This window comes from Eulemur rufifrons, chromosome 6, assembly GCF_041146395.1.
Source record: "Eulemur rufifrons isolate Redbay chromosome 6, OSU_ERuf_1, whole genome shotgun sequence".
NCBI classification, from domain to species: Eukaryota; Metazoa; Chordata; class Mammalia; order Primates; family Lemuridae; genus Eulemur; species Eulemur rufifrons.
Window position 1 is genome coordinate 17,051,666 of NC_090988.1, and position 22,921 is coordinate 17,074,586.

Below are 22,921 nucleotides of genomic sequence, written 5' to 3' on the forward strand. Positions count from 1 at the left end.
ATAATTAAAATACCACCCTGCTACTCTCTCTTGGGGAGGCTCATATTCAAGTTGACAAGAAGCACCCCAACATTTACAGATATAGCTTTTTTTTAAAGGCAAGCATAAAAATGAGGTTTATTGAGGAGAGAAAGATGGGATTATAGGGCAAGAGCAAGATACAGGTTTACAGAGCATGATACATGTGCCACAGATGACGACTGGACCCACTGTCACAGCAAAGGGAGAGCAAAAGGAAGGGCGCAAAAAAAAAAAAGCCAAACATAGCTTTTGTCAATAGGGTCTTTCTGGGATTTTAGCAAAAAGGGATTTTATTCTTTTTAGCTACTGACATGATTTAACTACATCACTCTGGCACATGGTATTATTAATATTACTTCTCCTACTGTAGCAAGTTAGAGTTTTCTCAAGGCCTTTCCCCCCACTTTTTGGAAATAAAGCTTAGATATCACATATTTCAAATTAAAATGTTATCTTCAAATATTCATGTACCAGGCTGACACAGTCACATATATCCTTTCCAATTTCAGGCTAAACAGACATGCATGTAGACTATATTAATGTATCAAAGCAAAAGACAACCCAACTTCATATCAAGAGAAATTGTGACCTTCTGTGTACTATTTGATAGAGAAAACGTTGATTTTTGACACATTTTATTCAGATAGCAGTCTGATCACACATGGTCCAAGAATACTCAAATATAATCAGATGTTAAAGACTGGTCTTCAAACATTATAGCCAATGATGCCACGCTTGCCTATGATCTCTCCGACATAAAACCACATCCACACCTCAGTGGCCACCAAACCATTCAGCACGGCTTCCTAAAAAAAGAAGCACAAATTTTAAGGTACCTTTTTTTTCTTATATATTTAAAACTATTCTTTTTCCAGGATTAAGAGGCAGAGAATATAAAGATGCTATTCAAAATAGAGGGCATTTTAGTCAAAGTCAAGATGTTAACTTTGTTCAACTGCTGAGAACCCTTGAACTTTCAATTTTATAAGGTAAGTAGTCTAGAGCTTACAAATTCTTTCAAAGCATTCTTTAAAGACCTGAACTGACTTAACCCTTTCATTATTAGTTTATGAGACACTTTATGAGCCCTAAAACAACCCACATCCTAGAAATAGTTGACACATTCAGATAGTGCATTCTTATGAAAGGATGGCTCTAGGAAGGCCAAGTCTGGCCAAAGAAAAAGAGCTTTGTCTCTCTCTTTAGACATCATTTTTATTCATGTATTATTTGGCTGAACTCTTTCTAAGTATTCAGTACTTAGTTTCACAGATCAACATTTTATTGCCCCAAAGAAAAAAATACACATAAGGTTCAAGAAAGCAGTTTAATGCAAGCAGAAGTATGGATCTTGAAGCAATAGTTGAAAAAATTCCATCCCATAACATAACAACACTGGGCCTTTTCCTTTTAGCACTTCTGGAAGTGAATTTTCTTCGTCAAAATCAGACCAGAACTTATTGGAAGTCTTCTGAAAAATAATCATATTTCCTAGGATGTAGGTTCTAAAGTAGGCAGTTAGTTAGTTACTTAGGCCTTTTGTACCCTGTGCTTGGATCATGCAAGTAAACATAAAATCCAAGTTCCAATTCTTATAGTTTTTAGATTATTATCTTCACGTAATTCAATAACCCAGGTTTTGGTATTTTTACCCTCCACGAAAGTGTTAGCTTCCTGACTGTGATACAGTTCAAGAAATGTTTTTGGCTGAATTGGAGATAAATCCAGGACTACAGAATCAGCAAAGTATGTCATCATATTTTAGTACACTATCCAATAGGAAAGGAAAAAATGTTCCCAGTAAAAATGCTCACTTTTTAGCTACAGTAGAAGACTCCTAGGAAACTAAGACATGAAATAGTCCAATTATTTCTATCCAGATGATGAAATTAGAAAAGTAAATATCTTTCTCAGCAGTCAAGAAAGAGATTATCTCTCATTATGTTGGATTCAGCCTCACTGAAAATACATATATTAATCAAAGCAATCAGAAAAATCCCAAAGGAAAACATTTTCTGTTATACACATACATTTTCATTTAGCCCATAGTTACCTTAACTGTAAGCTGTTTGAAGCTACCAGTTTGAGCACTATTGATTATTTTTTTCAGGCTCTGAAAAGCTCTAGGGATCTCAGCAGGGGTTGGAGGAACCAGCTCAACCTTGGCGTAGTACCAAAATGTGGCCAATCGAGGCTTCGAATAAGTCACAGCAGCTGGAAAACAAAACAAAACAAAACAAAACAACACAACACAACCAGGATGAACTCACTAGAGACTGAAAGAAGCAGATGTGTGGGCTGGACACAAATATTTATTCATGCATCACATTCATTCACTGCTTGTACCAAATGTGCACCCGGTGTGAAATGTCAAAGCTGCTCCCTGGTAACAAGAGGTTTTTAAAGATGCAGAACACCTGTGTCACAGGGTGGTTTAATCAGGCAGGAAGCTATAAGCACATTCAATTAGGCCAGTACTTCACTAGTGGCCAGCTAGTACTGTTATTTCATTTACGAATGGCAAATCTAGTTAATTGTAAAGTTACTAGAAGTTGGATTAAAAAACAACAGCAATTTATTCATATTTTCTTGGTAGACCAGCAAATTTAGAGGGAAGAGGTACAAAAGGGGAGGGAAGAAGCTTTGTAGAATGGCACTCTTAAGAATAAGATTTTTGGGCCAGGCACGATGGCTCACGCCTGTAATCCCAACACTTTGGGAGGTGAGACAGGAGGGTTGCTTGAAGCCAGGAGTTTGAGACCTGCCTGAGCAACACAGCGAGACCCTGTCTCTACAAAAGAGAGAAAAATCAGCTGAGTGTGGAGGCATGCACCTGTAGTCCCAGCTACTCTGTTGGCTGAGGCAGGATGATTGATTAAGCCCAGTAGTTTGAGGTTGCAGTGAGCTATGATGATGCCACTACACTCTATCCTGGGCAATAGAGCCAGACCCTGTGTCATAAAAAATAAAATAAAATAAAAAAATAAAAACATTGCAATATTGACCACAAATCCAGATGGAATTATAACAATTAGTACCCATTTTTGGTATCCTCATCAATACGTGATGGATTAAATCTTTCTCTAAAAGCCCAGCTGTTCCTCTTTCAAAACACCATAAATAATAAAAGTAAAATCTACATGTATTAAGAGTAGCCAAAACCAGAATCCATTAACTAAACTTAAATTCCTCAAGGTACTTACTATTTCAACAAGAGATTCTTAATGACCAGGGTAGATGTGAAACTATGGCAATGATTTCAGAAAGAGGAATTTTTTTTTTTTTTTTTTTGTTGAGACAGAGTCTCACTCTGTTGCCCAGGCTAGAGTGAGTGCCGTGGCGTCAGCTTAGCTCACAGCAACCTCAAACTCCTGGGCTTAAGCGATCCTACTGCCTCAGCCTCCCGAGTAGCTGGGACTACAGGCATGCGCCACTATGCCCGGCTAATTTTTTCTATATAGATTTTTAGGTGTCCATATAATGTCTTTCTATTTTTAGTAGAGACGGGGTCTCGCTCTTGCTCAGGCTGGTCTCGAACTCCTGAGCTCAAACGATCCACCCGCCTCGGCCTCCCAGAGTGCTAGGATTACAGGCGTGAGCCACCGCGCCCGGCCCAGAAAGAGGAATTTTTAATTAAAAATTTACAAGAAAATATACAATAAAAATAGCATGAACACACGAACATTCATAAAGTGTCTATTGTTCAAAGATAGATTATCCAAGGCTCCTGGTGTTTTCCCTATTATTAACTGCCTGTATTTGGGTATTTCACCATTCTTAGAATTACTATATCCCTCATCTTCTGTGTTTGAAGCGATGGGCATGTCTTTAAGCAGACACAAAGGTCTAAGAGACAGTTCTAAACAGAACTGCCAACGCCTGTAAGATGGAGCAATCAAAAAGTACAAAGTCTTGTGGAGCAGCCAACTAACTGCCTTTAAAATTATCTTCAACAAACAAATATAAAATCCTCTTAAAAAATGAATCAGTACATTGTACATAAAACTAGTTGGTAAATTTATTTCTCGGGGAGTATAGATTAAAAACTTTGAAACTGCTTTACATGTATGCAAGAGATTAAAAAACATAAATAAATGAATAGTGGACGGTGGGAACCAGGTTTCTCACTGAAGGAGAGTGAAGTTACAGATGAGCAAGAAAAGCAGCAAGAATAAACCCCATGGTACTGGATTAGTGTTGAAGACATCCATATCAACTCATGTTTACCTTAATATATATACAGATGGATTCTGAAACAATTATATATATGCATGTATATACATGGATCAGTATGCATACACACATATACACATATGTCTATATAGATAAATATCCATATACCTGTCCACTGAAAGGACCTAGAAGCAATGATATTCTAGTAGCAATGAACATACCTAGCACCTAGATCTTAGTTTCTAATTTCCACTGTCCAATAAAAGGCACTAGGGTTCCTTGGAGAAATGGCTGGTTCTATGGCTGGGACAGGGAAAACACAAGATGAGTCTGAAGCATCTTGTAGTACCACAAAGTAAGGGAGCATGTCAGAGGGACACAGGTGCCAACCTGAAAGAGCTCCTAGTGACCAAGGCTTGAACAAGCTGAGAGATAAGTAACATAGTATTGGATATACAAAGTATGAAATAAATGTATACAAGTCCATACATGAGTCCATACAAGACATGACATAAATAAATGGAAACAAACCTTTCTCACAAAGAATTCTATTTATGTAGAAAATCCCTCCTACAGAAGATGGAATCCCTTGCTGTAACACCTCCCCCCTCTCCCCATGGGCTTGACTTGGTTACTTGTTTCTAAAGAATAGAATGCCAAAAGAGAAAAATAGTAACTTTACCATTAAGGAACCTATCCAACACTACTGCAACTAAGTTTCAACGAAGAGATGAAAGCTTTTATTACCAGTGATGTCATGTGGATATCATATACCTCCTGACATGTGGGTAGGGCACCTTATCTCTGTGGTATTCTACCTTATTTCTGCAGAACTCTTTCTCAAAATCCATAGTTCCATATTAATCATGAGAAAAACCCCAGACAAATCCAGATTGAGGAACATTATTCAGGATACCTAGACAGACAGACACCTCAAGATTGTCAAGGTCATGAAAGATGAGGAAAGAGTGGGAAACTGTCACAGACCACAGGAGACTGGGGAGACACGGCAACTAAAGGCAATGTGGTACCCTGAATTGGATCCTGGAACTGAAAGAGATTAATGGAAAAACTGGTGAGATCCAATAAATTCTAGAGTTTAGTTAAGGTGGAAAAAAAAAAAAAATCAGACTCTATACTGTGCCTCAAATCATCCACAAAGGCCAAAGACTGAAGTTTCTAATCCTTTCTCTATTTATGTAAATAAAATCGTAGATACAGCTTTCTAACAGATATCTTGATGATCTTAGTAAAAATTGCAAACTTAAATTATTTGGGAAAATGTGTAAAATTTCTTACTAGCAGACTATGGGGTTCTGCAGAAAGAATCAAGTATTCATAGTATACACTAAAGGCCTTCATTGTTTGGCTTATGATGGAAGTAAGGGAGGAGAATGAATAATAAAAAAAAAAAAAAAACCCAAACACAGTAAAATAGGCTCAAAAACATTACATGTAGTTTTTTGAAATTCTGCTTTCTGTTCACATTTCATAATCACATCTGAGCCAAAGTTAGAGATCTGACTTCCAATCACTTACTAGAACATAGCACACAGCACATCTAGTGAAAAAACTTAGGTCAATTCAACTTATCTCACCTTCAGGAATAAAATGAATAGCCTGCTACGCAAAAGACAACTGAAATATTTACTGACAGAAGAGACTAGTACTTAGGGCTGTGACTGTTCAGGGTTGTTCTGAAATACAGCAGTCCACCGCACTTCAAACAAAAAAATCCATAATGTTAAGCTATGACAACAAAGATTATTGTTTATACGAACCCCTTTCTATGCTTACTGGGGCAGGGATAATCATCCATAAAGCTCAGTTCCACCTAAAATTTCCCTCGGATTAAAACGGAAGTATCTCAGAATTTATCCAGGGCAGAAAACAAAGTTAACGTTCAAAAGCTCACCCCGTTAAACATTTCTGTTGACTTCCAAATACTCCATGGATAACCAGACCACCTCATGAGGCCAAATTTATATGGACTTTCACAAGTTTCTGCTCTTCCTTTTCCTAGCTCTCGTAACACAGCCGTCCCCTCCATATCCCTGTTCTTAAGAGAGATAAGGGGCGTAATGGCTGCAGCTGCCGGGCAACTGCGGCCTTCCTTCACACTACCTCTCTGCCCTGTCGTGGATAGAATTCAGGAACTTCTCAAGAACCCAAGCTGCAGGCCAGGCGAGCGGACGGCTAGAGGAGAGTCGCAAACTTGCCTCTTCCTGCTCCCTCCACCTTCAGGCCGTCCCGCCCCGGCTCCGCAGGCCCCTCGGGTACCGCGGCCCGCTTCTTCCTCTTAGGCTATCACAGGCCTCCCCGTCGCCCGTGTACCCGCCTCGGCATTCTCACACCACGCTCACCGTTCACCAGCGCCGGGGCCTTCTCCGCGAGGTTACGGACAAATTGAGCCATGGTGCTAGGATGGAAAGTCCGTCGCCCCGAAAGGCCGGCTGAATGTCACACTCCGAAAGGACCCGCAGCAGGACCCCGTCCCACTTCCAAGGTCAGGCCGCCTCTTTCCGTGCCTGTCCAAGATACTTAGGTGTCCTACCATCTTTGCAAAATCCACTTGGTCAATTTATTTTGTTCAGTCACGGAGGAGAAAGTGGATTTGAAAAGATGAGATCAGAGAGCACGTGAAGACCGGTGGATTTCCGTATAGAAACAGGCATTTCTTGGGCAGCTACTCGTGGAGGTACGAAAGGCCGCTACGGAAAGGAAGTGCGCATGCACCCTGAGCCTCCCGTGCTTTTTTTGGCGCCGACCTCCACTTTTTCGCGTAGGGTGCTTTTGGCAGGGTTTCTGAGAACGTGGGAAGTCAGAACTGGAGGTGGTATCGCTGAGATTCTCCTACCTAGACCGACACGATCATTTTACGGTGGTAGAGAGGGGCCGAGTAGGCACCACACAACCTAAGTCACCAGACTCAGCCCATTGCCTTTCTTTAGCTGATCTTTTGTAATTCCAGTGACCTCCAAATCCTGTTATTAGGATCGGAATCCAATTCCCCGAATTCCCTCACCAGCCACAAGAAGCTATGCAGATGTGAGGAACGAAGCCACTCTTACTGAGCGCCTCCAGTATGCTAGGCATTTTGTAAAGACAGCCTGTGTGTTAGGTTTTGTCCCCGTTGAGAATGGGATTGGTAGCTAGGGAGTGGCAGAATCGGGATGTGAAGAAATTGCAATGCAAACACAGAGGGGACATATCAGATTAGGCATGATGATCTGGGAAGACTTTCTACAGAAAGATCCTTGAATTGATGAGTAAGAGAACGGCTATTTACTACTGCAGGCTGAAACTTTATAATTTGATACGACTGGAAGAAAAGATGTATGTAGGGAAGTGGCATTTGATGAGAAAAACAGAACTCTTAAGTATTGTATCCTGGGAAAGCCTTAGCAGATCTCTGCTTTATGGAATTGTTAGAGAGGTGGAAAAAAAGAAGTGATATCAAGGAACCAAGAGCGTTTCAATGAAGGAGTCAGCTGCCCCAGATACTGCAGAGAAGTCAAATTAAGGATGAGAAAGTTAATTTAGCAATATGGAAATCTTTGATATTAACTAGAGCAGTTTCAAAAAATTAGTATAGAAGTCAGGGTGAATGGGTGAAGAAATATGGCTGTAAAGGAATACATGTCAGAAAACTGAAGGGTGATGTGGAGAATTAATGGGAGAAATTGAAGATAGAGAAGAGGTATTGACAAGAGCCCTAATGAGGCAGGAAAGAAAGAAAGATGAATTAATTAGCCTGAGATTGGTGGGGCCTTTTCCACAGATAGGATGATGGGAGACAAGTTTAAAAATTGAGACTCTAATTTAAAGTCTATCTCCCAGTGAAGTAGAAGGCAAAATCATCTGAGTGTGAACGGTAAATGGGAGGATGGGAGAGAATTTGAGAAAAGAGGTTAAAGTTTGTAATAGCTATTGATTGAAGTTAAGGACACACAGGATTGTTGGGCAGTGTTGGAGACCACAAGTTGGTGGTTGCACATCTCAAGACTGCTGTTTGTTTTCTTTCTCCCAACAATGGTGTGTAGTTTGGATATTGTAGCAGAGGTGAATGGCTGGGTTAATTTAGTCTGAGGTCTTGCATGGCAGGGGTATAGAAACAAGGGGCAGGAGAGGGGAACATGATAGCAAATCATTAAAAGACCTGGGGTTCAGGCCAGATGAAAAAAGTGAAGCCAAAAGGGAGCCGATTAGGAAAAACCATGCCCTGAGATTCATCTTCTGAGGATAACCCCAGGGTCCCCTCCAGAGTCCTGGTAAGGCAGGTTAAGTCAGCCAGGTCACATATTTGATATTACCTACCTAAAAAAGTGAAAAGAGTCCTCTAGGTTTTCAGAGGAATTTCTGAAACTGTCAATAGCTTTTAATACTATAATAAAGTGATAACAAAGGTTTTAAGTCAGGTGTTCATTTATTAAATACAAGTTTTGAACAAACACCCCCAGGCAAATTTGACAAGTAACCTTCCTGGAATGTTCCCAAATACAGTTATGTTGATCAAGTTTTATTTCAGTCAATGTTTTTGCTGTTTTGTTCTTCATTTTCTTTGCTTCTAGGTTCTTTTCCTGTTTAGCAGTTAGAGCATGTGCATTATTTTCCTCACATGACATCAACAGTGCAGTGTCAGCCTCTGGCTTGTAAAGGCACCCAGTAGACTTATGCTCTGTGCAATGGCTGCTTAGCAACCAGCATCAAATAAAGCAATGAAGCTTTTGTAGAGTGTGATACCAAATAGCAACTGGCACCTTCACCTGCACCATTAAAAAACCTTTAAAGTTTCCTTCAGTTTTCACATATTCATTAAAAACTATATTTAAAAAAGCCAAAACCCAGATTGCTTGATAAAATCTACTTAAATAATTTTCCAAGTTTAGTATTAGCCTCTTGGTAAGTTATGAACAAATACCAGAGCTGATTAAAGAGTCTTCATTTTCCTATCATAGGCCAGCAAGCCAACACATAGAACTAGGTATGTTAGAAGGTCTGCTCTAAGATTTAGAGCTGCTTCTGAATTTCAGACAAAAACACCTTTTTAAGCTTCTAAGCGCATATACACACCATGTTGTACCAAGATGATAACTTTTTAAAGTCTCATTTTTTGGATGTCCTTAACTTCACAGAAAGAAAAAAAGGCACAGAGGACACTTAGTTTCCTTACCAATAGTGGCCTTAAGCTATGCATTTGCCTTTGTGAAGAGTTTAAAGATATTCAGCAGCATTAATGGTGCCATAGCCATTCATAAAAACTTTCAGGGAAGAGCTTTAAAAAAAAAAGAAGAAAAGGAAACCTTGACAGGAAAGGCTTACAATCTGAAGGCAAAATACAGAAGTAGAATACAGACAGATACTAGAGGAAGCATAGAGGTTGTTAACTAGAAAGCTGCTGGGAACAGCTGCCTTCTGAGGTTTTGTGCCCATTTTCCTCCAATTATCTCCTGCAAAACTCTGGTCTTTCTCCCCCTTCTTTTTAAAATGAAAACATCCTACTAGATTGGGTTTGGAAGGTAAATGCAAGCAGGAAAAAGCTTACTTTATACACAGTTCATTCTCAGGGAAAGAAGGGTAATAAATATGAAATGAAACTCTTTAAGAAAATAAATTCTGTCAACCCACGCCTTAAAGGCCCAGGGAGCACACTGAATTAATCTTACATTCTGGCATTTGCAAAAGTGTTCTAGACTTCCATTTTCATTTATAAGCACAGAAATAGGCAACATCTACTTTATATCTAGGGTGGGAAGCCCTCTTGGATTTGAGGTTTCCAGGTGATACCACTAAAAACACATCAAGGACTGCTTATAGCAACTTGTGTTGGAATAGCATAAAACTACCATCTTATTTGAAAGAGGCCATGGTTAACAAGTGTCCTCCAAAGGAAGCAATGACCCCGGTTTCTAGATCATATCGCTTGTCACTTATATCTCTGGGCTTACATGGATAGTGATATAAAGGCAATCCACAGGGGAATGTGCCTCACTCATTATGTTAAGCTGCACAATTCAGTAAGGAGCTCAAGCTTAACTTGTGAAAGTGGTGTCCATCCACCTACTAACTACACAGGGTTAAGTGGATATTTAAAATGGCTTCTGGACAAGGTTGTGCTCAAATTCCTACTTTGTTAATTGATGACCTAAGGCTGTGTTAGAAGCAGCTCTTAGAAATCAAGTCACAAGCCCAAATATTAACTATATACATTTTATAGTCTCAGAATAAGTAAGTTAATAAACATGGCCATACATTGCATACATCTTACTGTGGAAGAGACACTATAAAGTGGTACTCAGTTTACACTAGACCAATATAAAAAAAACACATGGTGTGTGTGTATATGTATCTCACACACTGAGATATACTATTGATATTAGTGTCTTAAAATTACATTTTTCATGGTTACAATATTTGTTGCCTAAATCTTCTACTCAGGCTTAGTCCTTGTAGCAACAGATTTTCTTAAGAGAAAAGGGGCCCAACAGCCTCCTCGCCCTCAAATTTTTTTGACTAAAGCGTCAGAACTGTAAGTTTGCCCTACCAATCCTCATAAAAAGACTGCAGGGCTAAATTTTTGGTGGTGGCAACCCCATGGGAGAGTGTTTGTCTGAAATGGTATCTTTGAGTTACAAGATAACACAAAATTAAGAGCTACCAACATAAGTTGCATAAGATTCCTTAAAAAAGAAAAAAAAAAAAACTCACCTATTACCTTATTCAAAAGTCTATACAAACTTCAAGGTACCTTTTTTTATGGGAAAAGTTATTCTCTAACATTACAGAACTATAATAAGGAAAAGGGCTTAAGTCCAGATCATGAGGACTAGTAAATACATAGGATACACAGGATTTTCTGAGGATATCAGCTGTCACTGAAATATGTGACATTGTATACTTAAAAGCTGTGCTCACCAAAAATGTTTGAGCAGTACTTGGAAGAGAAATAGTAAGGTGGCAGGAAATTTTAGTAGTTGAAGTTAATATGATTTAAGGTAGGAAAAGGAAGACTAGGAAGAGAAAACAAAGGGTGAAAATTAGTGCTGATTTCTAAACTTGGTGATGCTATAATAAGTATAATTTCCTATAAGCCAGGGGAACATTGTCAAGTTCTTAGGAATCTTAATTATCATAATTTGAACAAGAGCAGTTCTTTAATTTAGTAAAGGAAAAAAAAAAGGGAAGAGAATCAGAAAGAGAAACCATAAACAACTATTTATCTACACTCTGGGGTTGGTTTTTGGTTTGTTTAGTTCACAGCATTTATTCAAGTTGCTCCTTTTGTTGTTGCTTCCTCTCTGCGAGCCACCGCTGGATTTTTTCTTTTAGTTCTGTGTTTGGCCGGATCTGGTCCATGGTGAGGGGACTACGATTAAAGGGATCTGTTTGGTCACTAGGACAAAGAGAGAAAGGGAAATGGAGTTAATGCCGTAAGTTCTAACACCCTAAGCCAAAAACAGAACACCTAAAAAGTCATCTCACTTTGACGATGAAGCTAGAGTCTTTGAGTCAAATGCTGAATTGGGGGTTAGAAAGAATGAGATAAGAAGATTGATTCAGGAGTTTCTTTTAAGCTACTTTGTCTGTCTTAACAAACTTTATTTCAACACTGATGTTCAGATGATATTTGATTCCAGTGGCTTAAAAACATGCTATCCTTCTGTCATCAACCTTTAGATTGCCCTAAGGCAGAGACCCCATACATTCATGTCAATGTAAAGAACTATTTGTAGTTTTAGTGACAGATCCTTGAAACAGTATAAGATATTAAGGGATAAAGCCTTGTAGGCTACCATTTGACTTAGATAGCTGATTGCTATGCAAGTAAATGCAGATTATGGTTTCCTGACAGGTAAGAAGGTTTATGACATACTTTAAGGGCTGATACAGCTTCTCTCTACATTCTGAGGCCACTATAAAATATAAATTTTCACTGACACTTTGGAAAAGACTTATGACCTAGCACAGCATTGTCCATATGGTGAATGCTTAATACTAAATACCATTAAGTAGAAAATTCATTTTTTTTAATTTAAAAATTTCATTAAATTTGGGCCAACTTATATAACTTAATTTTAAATATGCAGTGAGTCTCAGAATCCATTCCTATCTAATGCTGCACTTAAAAAAGTTAAGTGGCTGCTTAAGTAGCTAATAAGCTACCATTTATCACTTCATTCCTGTCTTTCTGGTAGATATCAGGGCAGATTGTTCAAAGAGCAGGCAGACTGGGGAAAATTCATGGTTACCATGGCTGAGTACAATGACATGTGGTGAATACAGTGTAAAATCTGAATTAAAAAAACAAACTTTGACTTTAATAATTCTACAACTAAAATAAAATTAAAACAATTTCAGGGCTGGGTGCAGTGGCTCATGCCTGTAATCCTAACACTCTGGGAGGCTGAGGTGGGAGGATCACTTGAGCTCAGGAATTCGAGACTAGACTGAGCAAGAGACAGACCCCCGTCTCTACCAAAAAGAAAGAGAAAAAACTCCCCAGCTGGGTGTCATGGCGGCTTGTGCCTGTAGTCCCAGCTACCCAGGAGGCTGAGGCAGAAGACTGCTTAGAGCCCAGGAGTTGGAGGTTGCAGTGAGCTAGAATGACACCACTGCACTCTAACCAGGGCGACAGAGTGAGACTGTCTCAACAAAAACAAAGGCAACTCAGCACTCCTCCTTACAATCCCCAACCCCTTTAAAGAAAAAAATAAATAAAAAAACAAAACAAAACAAAACAATTTCAGGTCAACTTCTTCTCTTTGTTGACATATTTTATAACATATTGACAGAAATTATTTTCTTAAGAAAGAGGTGAGGTTAGAGCCAGCATTTTGCAACAGTGTTTTGCTTTGAATGTTTAAATTCCTAATAATCAAGTGATATCAAAATGGCTCCCAACACATCAATAAATCAATAGTATGAGGCACCTACTAGATACAAAGTACTGTAGTGGGTGTCTGGCTGAAAAAGATGATAGCAAACTAACATACATCTGTGCTCTTGAGGCTGCTTTTCAGGACTGGCATACCTGAGCAAATGTCTAGCAATAGTGGATCGATCCACAGTGACTCTGGAAGATGGCAGCACCACAGGGTCACACATCAGTGTGCTCATGATGGGATCCAGGAATTCATCACAGGCATCTGCATAGGTCTCCTCTTCCTGTTGTTGGAGGTCTGCAAGAGACTGAGTACATAACACCTGGTAGTTAAAGTCAATTCACAGTGTAGCTAACCTTAGAAAGTTCAATGAGTATATGTTAATCTTGGTCATTAATAACTCTTGACAGTGACAATGAAAAATCTTAGCTTTATTTTCTCAAGAACAAGCCAAAGCAGATATTTCTGGAACAAATTCAGCACTGAGCCCCAACTCTGAAATTTCAAGTTGACAGTTATAACTTGAAATTAAGTGTTTAAGTGTTAGTAGGAAAAGAAATACACCACACGTGACATTCTTCTGGCAACAAGTCTGTTGTAAATGCTGTGATTCAAAAGGAGATGGGGGTGGGAGGGTCATTATTTGCATAAGTAGAGTTATTCGTGCAGCTTGTGTATGAAAAGCAGTTTTCAATTTTTGGTACAAACAGGCATAGGAATTTATTTTATTTATTTTTATTTTTAGAGACAGGGTTTTGCTCTATTGCTCAGGCTAGAGTGCAGTGCAGTGGTGTGATCATAGCTCACTGTAGCCTTGAATTCCTGGGCTCAAGTGATCCTCTTGCCTCAGCCTCCTGAGTCTCTGGGATTACAGGCACGAGCCACCATGAGTCATCATGCATAGGAGTTTAACGCATTAACTGCCATGTGAGTTGTATATAACTCACGCTAGTTTTGAGCCTGGGGCCTCGTGAAGCAAAACCTGGGCAAAACCCTGCAGTTGGTTTGTGAAAATCTTACTTGTTGATATTCTTATTGTTACAACTAATATTGACATTTTAATTCTAAAAATGTGGATAAAATGAATAGAAGTCAAATTTTGTTTTTCTACTTGTGTTTACCTTTAAATTACACTTAAGCCTGACAAGTCAAGAAAAACACTTTACCCTTATGAACTATTTTTCAAGACTTCACATTAGTTTTTACATTACTAATTTTCAAGTTTTTAAATTACATTTTTATTGATAAAACACAGAAAACAATAAAAAATAACACGTTTTTCATTAAATTAGAAAGGATCATTTTGTTTTTGAAGTTTTAATTCTATTTTCATAATAAAACACCACGGCCCCAAGGAAAGTAATTTTCTTTTCCAGTGCATCTGTCATTGTGTTAAAAAGTGGCTTCAACATTTGATTCTTTTTTTTTTTTTGAGACAGGGTCTTGCTTTGTTCCCTGGGCTAGCTCACAGCAACCTCAAACTCCTGGGCTTAAACGATCCTACTGCCTCAGCCTCCTGAGTAGCTGGGGCTATAGGCACGCGCCACCATGCCCGGCTAATTTTTTCTATATATATATTTTAGTTGGCCAGATAATTTCTTTCTATTTTTAGTAGAGACGGGGTCTCGCTCTTGCTCAGGCTGGTCTCGAACTCCTGAGCTCAAACGATCCACCCGCCTCGGCCTCCCAGAGTGCTAGGATTACAGGCGTGAGCCACCGCGCCCAGCCCCAACGTTTGATTCTTTTACAATTATAGTTCCTCAGGGATCTATCTATGTGGCTAAGCTCTAGGTGAAGATGAAGCCCAACTCAATAAAAAAGAAACTCAGTGAAGGGAAGACTGACAGCAATAAGGAAGGTTTTCTTTTAGACTTCTGTGCCATCATTTTCCCTTCTTCATAACTGCTAATGGAGCTCTAGCATACTCCAACCAAAGGGATTAGCTGAATACAATACAGTATTTTAATCTCTAAAATGTATATGTATTTCAATACAAGCCAACTATCAACTACAAATACAGAAAACGGAGAAAATCAATAAAAATCAGTGACTGAAAACTATTAATACTCATCTTGAATTTTACTCTAAAAAGTTCTTCTGCGTTAACATCCTGGATTTTCAAATCTATTGATAACACTGTGCATAAGTTTTCATACAACCAGCCTACATAAATGTGAACATTCTTCTCTTTTAATTGAGGCTTCTTAAATTTCTGTTCTCACTTTCATGTTAAAGAAAACAATAAGAATATGGTAGTTCTAGTTATTGAATGACCAGGAAGAATCATCTGTTTATATTGTCTCATGGCAATGCTCTTTTTCTCCCTGAAACAGGGTAAAAAGCAGCACAGCTGAGTTGACAATGTGATTTTTTTTTTTTTTTCTTTTTTTTTTTTTTTGAGACAGAGTCTCACTCTGTTGCCCAGGCTAGAGTGAGTGCCGTGGCGTTAGCCTAGCTCACAGCAACCTCAAAATTCTGAGCTCAAGCGATCCTCCTGTCTCAGCCTCCCGAGTAGCTGGGACTACAGGCATGCACCACCATGCCCGGCTAATTTTTTTTCTATATATATTTTTAGCTGTCCATATAATTTCTTTCTATTTTTAGTAGAGATGGGGTCTCGCTCTTGCTCAGGCTGGTCTCGAACTTCTGAGCTCAAACGATCCGCCCACCTCGGCCTCCCAGAGTGCTAGGATTACAGGCGTGAGCCACCGCGCCCGGCCGACAATGTGATTTTTAATGAACATGTTAGCAAACAAATTCTCCTCTTCCTCACCTTGATTTTCTCTGCTAAGTTATTGAAAGCCAGGATCATATTCCCAGGCTTATTTATTTTCTTCAGGACTCGAACTGTCTGTGCAAAGAGAGTTGGGGAATAGGAACGTCCATCTTTGGGCACAGTGGCACAGAAATTCTCCTCATCCCTGTAAGGTCAGAATCAGAAAGAAACTGAGTACCAGATGGGAGACAACACATGCGTTGCAGAACAAGGATTCTCATCACTTATAAGCCAACACGTCCTTTTGACATAAAGACTTCTAATTTTCTAAGAAGGAAGTCTTTCAAGTATCCCATAGCCTTAAAAGATTATTATTTTCCAAACAATGTTATAATCAATAAAGTTTATCTTTGCACAGATCAAGGCAAAATGTTAGAAATCTCAGTAAATAATGTCCCACAGGTCATACAAAATCTTATTTAAAACTACAGAAGATTCCTTCATCAATCAACTAGAAATGAGCCATTTCTTTTCTATTAACATATTATTAGCAACCAGTCACTTTACTATCAAAACCCCAAATCAAAACATTAGCACATCCCCTCTGGCTTCCCCAATTCCAATCTCAGGTACCCAAGATTTAAGTAGATAGTGCAGATATCTGATACAAGCTGCTGAGGTTTGAAGTCAAATTCGCTGAAGTCTTTGACTTTTAAGGCACCCATCTTGGGGCCAACCAAGTGCTGTAGGAAGTAGTTCAGCATGGAGATGATGCGCTCAGCCAGGAAGGGATGCACAAAGAGTGATCTGATCTCTGGAAAAGAAGTCAAAGTCTGTGAAAATGCAATCCATTAGCAGTCTTTTACTAATTATGTCTAGTTTACTCGGAGACCTCTATTTTTTTTTATTACACAAGTAATGCAGAAAATATAAACAAGCAAACCCCCCCAAAAAAATAAAATAAGGAAAAACAAAAACTACCACCCAGAGATAAACATTGTTAACCACTGTTAACATCTTATTATATATCCTTCTATCTTTTCTGTCCATATTTACACATATATTTTTTTTTTTTTTTTTTGAAACACGGTATCACTGTTGCCCAGGCTGGAGTGCCATGATCCGATCATAGCTCAATCATCACTATAACCTTGAACTCCTGGGTTCAAGTGATCCTACCTCATTCTCCCAAGTAGCTGGGACTGTAGGCACATGCCATGATGCCTGGCTAATTTTTTTTTTTTTTCATTTTATTTTTTTTGCCCCTCCCCCTAATTTTTAAAATTTTTTGTAGACACGGGGTCTCACTATATTGCCCACATTAGTCACAAACTCACATGCATTTTTAAAACAAAATGATTACCATATTGTATATATTCTGTAGCTGACATTTTCAATAACTATATCATAAATATCTTTCCATTTTGCTGAGTATATGTCCCTGTGCTGTCCAACATGGTAGCCACTGGCCACATGTGGCTATTTAAATTAATATTAAATAAAATAAAAATTCAGTTCTTTAGTCACACTAACCGCATTTCAAGTGTTTAATAGCTACATATGGCTAGTAAGTACAGTACTGGACAAGCCAGATTTATAGAATATTTCCACCATTTTAATGGCTGAATAGTTTCCTTGATTTTTCATTTTGGTCATTATCTATTTACTATAGATGATGGTTTAGCTCTCACTTCCTGTCCTTCTTCCTCAAATACAAATGCCCCCAATATGTAATCCAATTTTTGGCTAAATAGAGTTTATGTCATTAAAATTATGTAAATATCATTCGCAGCAGAGCTACATGGTGTCCTAATGATTATAGAGTTCCTTTTTAATATAACTTTTTGCTTTTTTGTTTGCCTATTTTCAAAGTACCTATCACTAAGTAGTGATCACATACGTTCCTTCTACCATTATCTGGGGAATTTCCTTTGTGTCTCCCTTGTGTTGGATTCCACCTTCCTCCTCCTGGGTTTATTTTCCCTCAGAAATGTGTCCCAGCTTCAAACATCACTGTTGCAAAGTTCAAAGTCATTTTGATACTTAAACCATGGTAATGTGACCTGACTTTTCTATGGCCCTTTTAGGATCTTCTCTTTACTGTGAATTTCTGAAATTTCACAACTTGTAACTTAGTGTAGGTTTTAAAAACTTCTCTGTGCAGGGCACTTGAAAGACTCTCAATTTAAAGGCTGTCTTTAAGTCTTGGGAATTTTTTGGTATTATTTCTTTGATAATTTCCTCCCCTCCATTTTCCTTTTTTGAGACATCCTAGATCCATCCTTTATTTTCTTATCCTTTCTCTTCTAATTTCTATCTCTTTTCTTTCTGTTCTACTTTCATGAAAGAGTTCCTTGAATTGATCTTTTACTGAATATTTAAAATTTCTGAAGTAAAATGTTCAATATCTAAGACCTCTTGTTCTTTATATGATCCTTTTTATTGCCTGTTTGTTCTTGTTTTGTGGCTGCTATATCTTCTCTTATTCCTCTGAGATTATAAAGTTTCTTTAAAAAATTTTAAAAACAGTTTTCCTCTATCATTTGTTTCAAATTAGAGGATTCCCTCAAATGTCTAGTGATCACTGGTTGTCATATATTAATATTTAGCTGAGACACTAAAAATCATCACTTCAATATGTAATCAATATAAAAATTATTGAGATATTTTACATTCTTTTTTTTTTTGAGACAGAGTCTCACTCTGTTGCCCAGGCTAGAGTGCCATGGCGTCAGACTAGCTCACAGCAACCTCAAACTCCTGGGCTCAAGCGATCCTCCTGCCTCAGCCTCCTGAGTAGCTAGGACTATAGGCATGAGCCACCATGCCCGGCTAATTTTTCTATATATATTTTTAGCTGTCCATATAATTTCTTTCTATTTTTAGTAGAAACAGGGTCTCACTCTTGCTCAGGCTGGTCTTGAACTCCTGAGCTCAAACAATCCGCCCGCCTTGGCCTCCCAGAGTGCTAGGATTACAGGCGTGAGCCACCACGCCTGGCCCCTTACATTCTTTTTTTATGCTAAGTCGTGCAGTGTGTGTTTTATACTTATAGTACATCTCTATTCAGCCTGGCCACATTTTAAATGCTTGATAGCCACATGTGGCCAGTGACTATTGAACTGGACAGTGCAGCTCTAGAGGGAGTGGAGATAAATGTGTTTGTTAGATCCACCACATTTAACCAGGATTCAAGCACTTATATGGCTAACTTGTCCTCAAGAAAGATTTTACCAACTCGTGCTTTATGGCAGATGTGTGAGGGTGACTATTTCCTCATTTCCATGTCAACAATGGGCATCATCATTCTTTTTGAAGCTTCTCAAGTGATTTGTTTCCCTCTCAGATGTGGAAGATACTGTCATCAGTGTCTGAATGCTTAGTTTCAGCTGGGCTGATTCTTTCAAGTGAAGCAGATCTTGGCCATTACATTTTTGGGGGAAAGCAGTACTTTGTGTCTTTACCTGATGTTAGAAAGGCAAGGGTACCAATTGTTTCGTTGGACATGATGTTATGGAAACGTGCCAGCTGTCCAAACATCTGTAGGCCAGCTTCCTTCTCTCGGCGGGCTTCTGGAGTCAGACTATCCCATTCACCTCGGTCCTTCTCAATCTGCTGAATCTTTATCTTGCTCAAATACTACAGAAACCAGAGGTGGGATATATCAGAGAAGAAAGTACAATTGAAGGGACATGACATTTAAGAGGTCCTATTCAAAATCCAGTCAACTAAGCTGGGAGTGAAGCTTAAAAAGAACTTTTGGAAAAAAAGAAATTGTGGCTTCATACAGATTTGTTTCAGCTTGTGCAGACTCATAGATAATTCCCATAGAAACAGTATAATATTGTAAAACAGAAGAGGATTAATAGTATATGAAACCCTTGGTTGCGTGCAGTGGCTCAGCCATATATACATATAATCCCAGCACTTTGGGAGGCCGAGGCGGGAGGATCACTTGAGGTCAGGAGTTTGAGACCAGTCTGGGCAACCCAGCGAGACCCCGTCTCTACAAAATATTTAAAAATTAGCTGGGCATGGTAGTGCACACCTGTAGTCCCAGCTACTCATGAGACTGAGGCTGGTTGATTGCTTGAGCCCAGGAGTTGGAGGTTGTAGTGAGCTATGATGATGCCACTGCACTCTAGTCCGGGCAATAGAGCAAGACCCTGTCTCAAAAAACAAACAAACAAACAAATAAAGACAAAAAGAAGTATATGAAACCCTGACACCCCCTATCCCACAAAACAAAACAGGCTACAGTGAAAAAAAGATAAAGGATGAATCCTACCTGAATGATGAAACCAAGCAAAATACTGCTTACCAAAAATCAAAGCTCTATCAAATACGCAAGATCGTTGGAAGGAGAACTGTAATTATTTAAAGCTCTCTATCTCTCATCATCCTTGCTCTTATAGCAAACGACTTGTTAAACTTATCATCTCATGAAAATACCATCTGTTTCATTCTTTGTGCCATACAGCTCTTGCTTAAAAGGGTCTGTTTATAATAGGACCTGTTCTCATTTTCAAAGAAAACTGATCTTAAATCTTGAAATGTCGGATTATGAAAAAAGCAGGAAATCAAACCTTTCTCCTAAATTATGTACAAGTTACTCAGGGGATTGCTAATCAATAAGAGGAGGTTGTAAATGGCCAACAGGCTACCCTAAGGATTCACTTGCTTCATCTCCCTTTAGGTCAGTGCCCTATCAATCTTGTAATCATCACATGGAAGGGAAATTTTGCTCCACAGGCAGTCAAGTTTTCATAGGAGCAATAAGCAGTTCCATAAGGGATGGTTAAGGAAATGATACATTGAAGGAGCTCAATGATACACAGAGGCACTCAGCTGTATTTTACACTTTGTGAAACTCATGTTTCACAATATAGCTAAGGTCTTAGGAGGCAGTGGGTAAAGAGTATGGACGATCTGGAGTCTTTGTATGAAAAATAACCCAAACCAGATTTTTTTTTTTTCCAAATAGTGGTGTAAAAATCAGAACCGTTTAGGACAGTGGGTTAAAAATCATTGTCTTAGTGAGCTGAACCACTTTACTGACTTGTTTTTTTTTTTTTTTTTTTGAGACAGAATCTCACTCTGTTGCCCAGGCTAGAGTGCTGTGGCGTCAGCCTAGCTCACAGCAACCTCAAACTCCTGGGCTCAAGCAATCCTACTGCCTCAGCCTCCTGAGTAGCTGGGACTACAGGCATGCGCCACCATGCCCAGCTAATTTTTTTTATATATATATACTTTTAGTTGTCCAGATAATTTCTTTCTATTTTTTAGTAGAGACAGGGTCTTGCTCTTGCTCAGGCTGGTCTCGAACTCCTAAGCTCAAAAGATCTGCCTGCCTCGGCCTCCCAGAGTGCTAGGATTACAGGAGTGAGCCACCGTGCCCGGCCTACTGACTTGTTGAGATGGAAAAAAGTTGAAAGTCACTGACCAAAAGCAAGATCCTAATTTCTTTCTGTAGTGCTGGCCTGATTACTCCTGCCAGTGCACTTTAGTTTGGCTTCATCACACTATCTTTTCAACTCTCTGCCAAAGTATCCATCCTAGCCCATGAGGCTTCAATGACCCTTGACCTTGGTCTCTAATGGAATAACTTAGAAAGCTCTGTAATGGCAAGCTTGGAGGTATGCGACTAATCACAAATTTTTGGTGTTCAAGACTGGGCCTAGAGGAATAAGGATTGCTCTATTATGATTAAAAGGTAAAAAGTAGGTACTGATGATGATTTGATGGTATGGGGCAATTTTTTTTATTTTCTAATTTCTTACCTGTATGGCTTCATCCAAAAGGAAGATGGCATCGTTCATTAGCAGGTTAAGAAAGCGGAGGAAAAGTGGAGGATTCATGGCTTCTAGATTCTTAGAGGCAAAGTCAGCCAAATCCTGTAAATCCCAGCCGAAGAGAAAACCATTTTAGTACTGAATCACAACTCATGCGGCTCATATGAAGCAACTGGTTTCACCAAAAACTCTCTCACCTTAATGCTTTCCCGATAGGTATCTGTCCCCCACATGTATTTTAGGATGGGATACATGGGACGGCGGTAATTAAACTTCTGTTCAAATTGATGGGGGTCTCCTGGAGTAAGGGATGAGCAAAATATCAGCAAAGGTGGGGCTATTAGAGAAAGAATAAGAGCTTATGTCTATGTGTAGTCATTTTCTTTGATTTTGAATGTGTCATGGCTACTTGCAAAATCTGCACCGGGAATTTCTAAAGGCCTAAAGTTGTGGCCAAGTGTTTGCTCATTTCCTTACTGACAGAGGAAGGAGGAGACAGATACAAAGAATAACTTACTCAGCAAGGGACAAGGAAAAAGCTGTAAAATAAAGTCCAAGGGTGCTTCCACATGCAAACATGGAGTACTTATTAGACTTTGAATGAGGCCTCTGGGCTGGCCATTGTGGCAGTGAAAGCTACATGCAGAACGGGACACTAAGTAATCCCCACATTCTTCACAGACAATATCCCAACTGTGTAGCCAACTGGTTCTTGATTACTCTGAAAAATCAGATCAGGAGCTAAAAATCTAAGGCTTATACTGCTTTTGAAATACCAAAGGTATTACTAGAGCTCTACAGGCTGGGTCATATAATAAAGGAAGAGCATAGGATTTAGAGTCAGAGGACCTAGATTTTCATTCTGGCTTTGTTTAATGCAAGTCTCTTAACCTTTTTCAACTTCTACTCCTTCAGCAATAAAACAGAAACTGTACATTACAATTTCATTGTTTGTATGGTCACATAAGGAGATAATTACAGCAATTTATTGTGCAACTCCTTACATATCATAAAGGTTTACATGCACTATTTCACTTAATCATCATTTCGATCCATTTACAGATGAGGAAACTAGAGCTCAGAGGTGAGCAAGAGACAAAGCCAGAATCCAAATATGGAAAGGCAGCCAGTAAAATGTTAAATGTCTCTTTAAAGTGTTAGTTGTTTTTTTCACTGGATGGAAGATCCCCTTTAAAAAAAGGTCTTAAAACAACTGCTTAACATATCTTGTTTACTGGTTGATATAAAGTACTATTTAATTAAACATAGGGGCTCAGGGTTGGAGGGAAAGGGAATGTTGCCTGCTGGTATTCTTAATCTAACAATTAGACTGTTAG

General features: G+C 38.9%; 2 protein-coding genes across 2 annotated transcripts in view; both read right to left on the reverse strand.

The window, feature by feature from the left end:
- Window positions 1-250: 250 nt before the first annotated feature.
- ATP5MG (ATP synthase membrane subunit g) lies at window positions 251-6,684 on the reverse strand. Its single transcript, XM_069468872.1, has 3 exons — window positions 6,558-6,684; window positions 2,075-2,235; window positions 251-827 (listed from the first exon to the last, which is right to left on the reverse strand). Exons 1-3 carry the CDS (start codon window positions 6,607-6,609, stop codon window positions 729-731), a joined length of 312 nt encoding a protein of 103 aa, XP_069324973.1. The 5' UTR covers window positions 6,610-6,684; the 3' UTR covers window positions 251-728.
- A 2,216-nt stretch (window positions 6,685-8,900) lies between these two features.
- Window positions 8,901-22,921, reverse strand: part of UBE4A (ubiquitination factor E4A) — a 34,618-nt gene continuing 20,597 nt past the window's right edge. The window contains exons 14-20 of the mRNA XM_069470845.1: window positions 21,782-21,882; window positions 21,573-21,686; window positions 19,257-19,431; window positions 16,426-16,606; window positions 15,850-15,997; window positions 13,226-13,383; window positions 8,901-11,587 (exon numbers count right to left, since the gene is read on the reverse strand). Of these exons, the coding sequence (XP_069326946.1) occupies window positions 11,458-11,587; window positions 13,226-13,383; window positions 15,850-15,997; window positions 16,426-16,606; window positions 19,257-19,431; window positions 21,573-21,686; window positions 21,782-21,882 (1,007 nt within the window). The 3' untranslated portion in view covers window positions 8,901-11,457. The remainder of the gene's footprint in view (window positions 11,588-13,225; window positions 13,384-15,849; window positions 15,998-16,425; window positions 16,607-19,256; window positions 19,432-21,572; window positions 21,687-21,781; window positions 21,883-22,921) is intronic.

Coding starts and splice junctions, on each gene's coding strand:
- ATP5MG (XM_069468872.1), bottom strand. CDS start 6,609: ATGGCTCAATTTGTCCGTAACCTCGCGGAGAAGGCCCCGGCGCTGGTG. Junction 2,236..6,557: donor GGCCCCGGCGCTGGTGAACG/GTGAGCGTGGTG, acceptor TTTGTTTTCCAG/CTGCTGTGACTTATTCGAAG. Junction 828..2,074: donor TCAAACAGCTTACAGTTAAG/GTAACTATGGGC, acceptor TTCTTTTTTTAG/GAAGCCGTGCTGAATGGTTT.